The following is a 6568-nucleotide window of genomic DNA, read 5'->3' on the forward strand; positions in this document are numbered from 1 at the left end:
AGGTATGTTGTACATATAATACAGATGGGGGATAAGGGTGGGATGAAGGTCAGGAAAGAAACTGAAAGTCAGTCTCTTCCTTTGACTCTTCCTTTATGACCTGCCCTTGTGCCTCTTGTTTCTTCGTCCTCTGTTTTTGTTGGTGCCTTGTGTCTGCAAGTGTCCTTCAGTCCAAAGTCGACTGTCCCGCTACTAAATTTTCTCCCAGGAAGTGCTCTTTGTTTTAGTAATGTTTTTTCTTTCTCTTTTTCACCAAAACAAAATTTATTCATGACAGCCTATCACATTGTATTTGATTAAAATTGGGTACTAATGTGTGAATGGATTAGATCATCTGAATCACGAGAGTTGCTGGTTCTGGAGTATAATTGGTCAAGTTTTACAGCAGGTACTCTACTTTTTTACAGCACTCTGTTTTTTCTTCCAGGTGAGTTTCCTGGAAGTAAAACCTCTGATGTTGACATTATTTAAGTACCATCTTATTAATTATCCATTCCCTTCCTGTCCTTTCCCTCTCATCACTTCCCTTTATGCGCCTCTCCCAGCCCACAGACACACGCCGCCTTTGCACAGGGTCTTGCACAAGTGTGTCAGGTTTACTCGTTGTCTCAGAGACTGAAATAGACGTGTAACACTGTAAAGTTGTTTCTTTTTTTTTTCCTGGAAATGTCTGTTAGTGATTTTCCGAGAAAACTAACTCAACGTTTCTAAACTTTTAGTGACTGTGCATGATCTGTTCTCAATTTTTTCTGTATTTAGCACATGATGAAGATAAGCTATGATGTGGTTAAGCGCTGGGTCAATGAAGCCCAAGAAGCTGCTTCAAGTGATAATATTATGGTCCAGGTACTGTCACTGAATCACCTTAGCTTATATCTCTAGATCAGCTTTCTGTAACCCTACGTTTTAGGGGCAATTTATTGAGTCTTCAGATGAGTATTAGCTAAAGACTAATATTAAGAATTTAATATTAAGTAGCTTGTTTGTGCATATTCTCAAGTAAGTATCCCCTAATTATGATTTACCCTGGTAGTATTTAGTAGCTGTCAGAATGTTTGAGAAAGATTCTTATATTCAGTGATATTTGAGATGCTTATTCCAAAGGTCATAATTCATTTTAGTCCTTTGTTTGAAAATTAATTTGTGAAGGTGGATGTTCAATTCCAAGCTTTTCAGGCCTTGATTATACTGTTTGAGTTGCGTGCTCAGTCGCTTAGTCAAGTCATACTCTTTGCGACCCTATGGACTGTAGCCTACCAGGCTCCTCTGTCCATGGGATTTTCCAGGAAAGAATACTGAAGCATGTTGCCATGCCTTCCTCCAGGGAATCTTCCTGACCCAGGGATCGAACCCATGTCTCCTGCGTCTCCTGCATTGGCAGGTGGATTCTTTACCACTGAGCCACCCGGGAAGCCCAAAACCCATGACCCAAAACCCAAAACCCATGATTATATTAGACATAAAACTGTTTTGTTGGAAGGATCTACTTTTGATATTCACTAGGCTATTCTTAATTAAAAGGAACAAGATTAAATTCTTAACTGGCAATTTTTGTATAAAATACCCCATATGTGTTTGAGAGAGTACTTATTTATTCCATTTCAGCATTTACTTCTCATGTTAGCATATTCAGTTATGAGGAAATAAAGTAGTAATTTTTCCCTTGGGAAACATTCTCACCCTCCTAACTCTGATCATTGTGTTTTTACACAAAGTGCCATGATAATTACATGCCTTAAACCTACTTTAGGAGATGAATCTATTAACCACTAACATAACCACAGATGATTTAAAGCCACTAAGCAAGACCTGTAACACTGGTTAAAGCCTTGGACCTGAGAGCCTTTGTCCTAAGGATGGATGGGGCAACGCTGAATCTGCTAGAGCCGTCTTCAGATTGTATGTCATCCCCTTAATACTTACCTAATCTGAATTAACAGGGTAAATTAAAAACTCATCCTTTCAATCATGCCTTTGTTTGATTCAGCATGGAAAAGATAATTCCCTTTGTATACATTAGAGTTGGGTATATTTTTATTAAAAACCTAGCTCTGTATGATTGCATTTTTATGTCAGTTTTATCCTCTTCCTATTCAGCCTTCTTTCTGTCTTACATTCTTTTTCTTGTTCTTTAGTACCATGCATTGGGAGTTTTGTATCACCTTAAAAAGAATGATCGCCTTGCTGTTTCTAAGATGTTGAATAAATTTACTAAATCTGGTCTCAAATCACAGTTTGCTTACTGCATGTTGATCCGAATTGCCAGTCGCTTACTAAAAGAAAATGAAGAGGGGTAAGTGTTTTCATCTAAACCTAAGTAATTTTCCATTTGCTGGTTAACATGCCTCAGAGTTTATTTCCTTTATGAATATTTTTTGGGCAGTGCTGACTTTTCAGAGGGATTTGGTGTTTTCCAAATTAAGAAAAAAAATCATGGAATTCCTAGTAACACAGCTTTTATTTTTACCTTAATGTATGCTCTGGTATGGGCTTCCCTATTGGCTCAGTGGTAAATAATCTGCCTGCAATGCAGGTTCAATCCTTGAGTCAGGAAGATCTCCCGGAGGAGGATATTGCAACTCATTCTAGTAGTCTTGCCTGAAAAGCCCCATGGGCAGAAGAGCCTGGTGGGCGATAGTCCATGGGGTTACAAAGAGTTGGATGTTGCTGAGCACACACATGCTCCAGTATATGCGCTTAATAGGGTATGACCACTAATAATACAATAAATAACAAACTGATATTGAACAAAAAAATACTTACCGTAGGTTATATAATAATTAAATGTGAAAGCTAGATGTGACCTTAAGAATCTTTTCTTTTTTATTTTTATAAAAGAGAATGTTGAAGTATTGCATTTAATGATTTATTTAAATAATTTATTCATTTAAAGCACATGAGGAAGACTAGTAGAATTACACATTGGACTTCCCTGGTGGCTCAGATGGTAAAGCGTCTGTCTGCAATGCAGGAGACCCTGGTTCGATCCCTGGGTTGGGAAGATCCCCTGGAGAAGGAAATGGCAGCCCACTCTAGTATTCTTGCCTGGAAAATCCCATGGACGTTGGAGCCTAGTAGGCTACTGTCCATGGGGTCTCAAAGACTCGGACACCACTGAGCCACTTCACTTCACTTTACTTCAAGGTTCTCACATTGTTCATGAAGTAGTGTTATATTATCTGATGGTAGATAGTGATAATATAAGGATCAGTATTGTAATCTCTTGAGTAATCACTAAAAAAACTAGGATATGCAAATGTCAACAGAGAACATAAAATGGAATGTTAGAAAAAATATTCTGTTGAGCTTCCTGCTCTCAGTAATGGTAGAGTAGCTTGGTTATATTAGCCCTCATGCAAATAATGATTATATCATTAGGTGGCTTAATGGTAAAGAACCTGCATGTCAACCAGGAGATGCAGGTTTGATTCCTGGATTGGGAAGATCCCATGGAGAAGGAAATGGCAACCCACTCCAGTATTCTTGCCTGTAAATATGGATGGAGGAGCCTGGTGGCTGTAACTAAAGAGACAGACTCAACTTAGTGACTAAACAGGAGCAGCAGCATGCTTCCCTGAAACAAAAAACCCCACACTATTTGAAAGTACTTGTGAGTGGTGAAAAGCAGGTAAAAACTGAAGGGAAATGAATGCCTGAAAGACAGAAACTATACGGGGTAAAATTTGCATATATCTGGCTGGTCTCTGAGGGCATGCCACAGTTTTTATATGTGGGAACCCAGAAAGCCGTAGTATTTATTTACTAAGTAGACAGTGGGGTCAGAACAGTTTGAAATTAGAAGAATGATGGAAATTTACGGTGGAAATCCTGGGGAAAAGAGGGCCATAGATACAGTGAGTCTCAAAATAAATTTTCAACTCTGTACAAATCATTGTGTATAGGAGAAACAGAGGAGAACTATGTACAGTTCCTCTGATTATGCATGTACAGGAGAAGACTAGTAAACCTGGCATAAAGCAGTAGCTGTCAGCTGAAAGAACTGAATGGAGAATTCAGTTGCAACACACTGTGGAGGAGATGATGTTTAGGGTTTTCTCCCAGCTAAGTTAACTGCCTGCTCCAGAAACATCTTAGATTAAAAGTCTTTGCATTTTATCATTCACAGTTGTCTGTATATAGTAATAAATTTGAAAGTAAATAAATAAAATTGCTAGAAGTGCAAGGATTTTGGAAAATGTGAGTAGCTGAGAAAAAGCAATCAATAGAAATTGGGCCTGATGTGGCCCAGATATTACAATTAGCAGATAAAAAATTAAAGCGTCGATTGTAAATTTGTTATTAAAGACTTTAGTGCAAAATAATTACAGTGAATGAATAGAGGACATGGAAACTAAAAAAGCTAAAAAAAATGTTTAAGAACTTAAAAGTTCTATATCAGAGTTCAACCAGAGAAGCAGAACTGATAGGAGTTAAAAATATGAAGAGGTTTCTGTTTTTTTTTCCTTTTTTTTTTTTTAAACACTTTTTTTTTTAACATGGAATAAACAGCATAAACAGTTTTAGACCTTGCTAAGCAAGTCCAAAAACCAGTAGGATAGATTGTAGAAAAGGAAGTCCATAGGCAGTCTACAGGTCATGGGTACAAGTCAAGGCTGCTGTTCACTGGTTAAATTGGTCATCTCACATTTTACTGTAAGCAGCAAGAGGAAACCAGGTCATACCTTCACCAGTTTCCTTGGAAATTTCCTCAAGTCAGTATCCAAGTTTGTTTATAAATTCTGCTTTCCACAGAACTTGCAGGACACAATTTCACTAAGCTCTCTGTAAGTACATAACAAGGATCCATCTTACTCCAGTTTATAATAACAAGTTTCCTCTGATCCTCCAGGACCAGCTTTCTACAAGCAGTTTATGAACCTTCACTGGCTCTTCTTCAAGACCACATTTCTGTTAATAGTTTGTTCAAGGGATTTAGATTTTCTTCATTATGTTCACTAGAATTCTTGTAGCCTCTACCCATTATCTGGTTCCAGAAACAGTCCCACAGTTTTAGGTATTTGTTGTTATAGCACCTCACTTCCAGATACCAAAATCTGTATTAGTGTTTTATTGCTGCCATAACAGATAATCACAACATCCATAATTTCACAGTTCTGTAGGTTAGACATCAGTCTCATGGGTTAAAGTTAAAATGTTGGCAGGGTGCTGTTGCTTACTGAACAATCCACTTTCAATCTCATTAAGGTTGTTGGCCAGATTCATTTCTTTGCAGTTATAGATTATAGGTCTCTCTTTCCTTGCTGGCTGTCAGCCAGGGGTTGGTCTGTGTTGTGTAAGGTAATATATTCACAGATTCCATGGAGGAAAGCATGGACATCTTTGGGAAACCATTCTGCCCGCTACAAGTACAATAACTGAAAGGGATAATTTGCGGGGTGGCCTAACACAAAGCTAGAGATCACTGAGAAGAGTGAAAGTATTAGAGTTAGTGAACTGGAAGATATTGCTATAAAAAGTAATTTGGAGACTAGAAAGAAAACAGATTAAAGAAAAATAAACAGAGCTTCAGAGAACAATAGAATAGTATCAGGTGGCCTACCACTTGATACATAATTGGAATTCTAGAGGGAGATGTGAGAGAATGGAGCAAAACAGATGCTTGAAGAAATAATGAACAAGTATTTGCCAGTATGCATTTCTTTTATTTATTTTTTTTTCTTTTTTTTCAGTCAATTTTTTATTTTTATTTATTTTTTTTCTCTAATTTTATTTTATTTTTAAACTTTACATAATTGTATTAGTTTTGCCAAATATCAAAATGAATCCGCCACAGGTATACATGTGTTCCCCATCCCGAACCCTCCTCCCTCCTCCCTCCCCATACCATCCCTCTGGGCCGTCCCAGTGCACCAGCCCCAAGTATCCAGCGTCATGCATCGAACCTGGACTGGCAACTCGTTTCCTACATGATATTTTACATGTTTCATTGCCATTCTCCCAAATCTTCCCACCCTCTCCCTCTCCCACAGAGTTCATAAGACTGTTCTATACATCAGTGTCTCTTTTGCTGTCTCGTACACCGGGTTATTGCAAGATTGATCTAACAGTCAATAGTTGACATAATATCCCTCATCTAAAGAATAAAGGGTAAAAATCTTAACATCTTAACAGATGCTAAAAAAGCAATTGATAAAATTCAATGGCAATTTGTAATTAAATCTCTCTTTTCAAGAATTCCCTGACAGTTCCATGGTTAGGACTTGGCACTTTCACTGCTGAGGCATGGGTTCAATACCTGATCAGGGAACTGAGATCCTGTGGAGGAGGAACTGAGGTCTTGAGGGCTTCCCTGAAGGCTCAGACTGTAAAGAAGCCTCCTGCAATGCAGGAGACGCGCGTTCTGTTCCTGGGTTGGGAAGATCCCCTGGGAGAGGGCATGGCAACCCACTCCAGTATTCTTGCCTGGAGAATTCTATGGACAGGGGAGCCTGGCTGGCCACAGTCCATAGGGTTGCAAAAAGGCGGATAGGACTGTGTGACTAAGCACAGCGCAAGGTGTGGCCAAAAAAAAAAAAAAAATCTCTTTTCAAAGCAAATAATAGGAACA

General features: G+C 38.4%; 1 protein-coding gene across 3 annotated transcripts in view; it reads left to right on the forward strand.

Moving 5' to 3' along the window:
* Window positions 1-6568, forward strand: part of COPG2 (coatomer protein complex, subunit gamma 2) — a 141166-nt gene that overhangs the window by 45036 nt on the left and 89562 nt on the right. For 2 of the 3 annotated variants that reach the window (XM_010831665.1, XM_010831666.1), the window contains 2 exons: window positions 760-846; window positions 2136-2293. The exons of the other annotated variant lie outside the window; for it this stretch is intronic. In XM_010831665.1, coding sequence (XP_010829967.1) covers window positions 760-846; window positions 2136-2293 — 245 coding nt within the window. The remainder of the gene's footprint in view (window positions 1-759; window positions 847-2135; window positions 2294-6568) is intronic. 3 annotated transcript variants of the gene reach the window in all.

This window comes from Bison bison, unplaced genomic scaffold (assembly GCF_000754665.1).
Source record: "Bison bison bison isolate TAMUID 2011002044 unplaced genomic scaffold, Bison_UMD1.0 scf7180017864530, whole genome shotgun sequence".
NCBI lineage: Eukaryota > Metazoa > Chordata > Mammalia > Artiodactyla > Bovidae > Bison > Bison bison.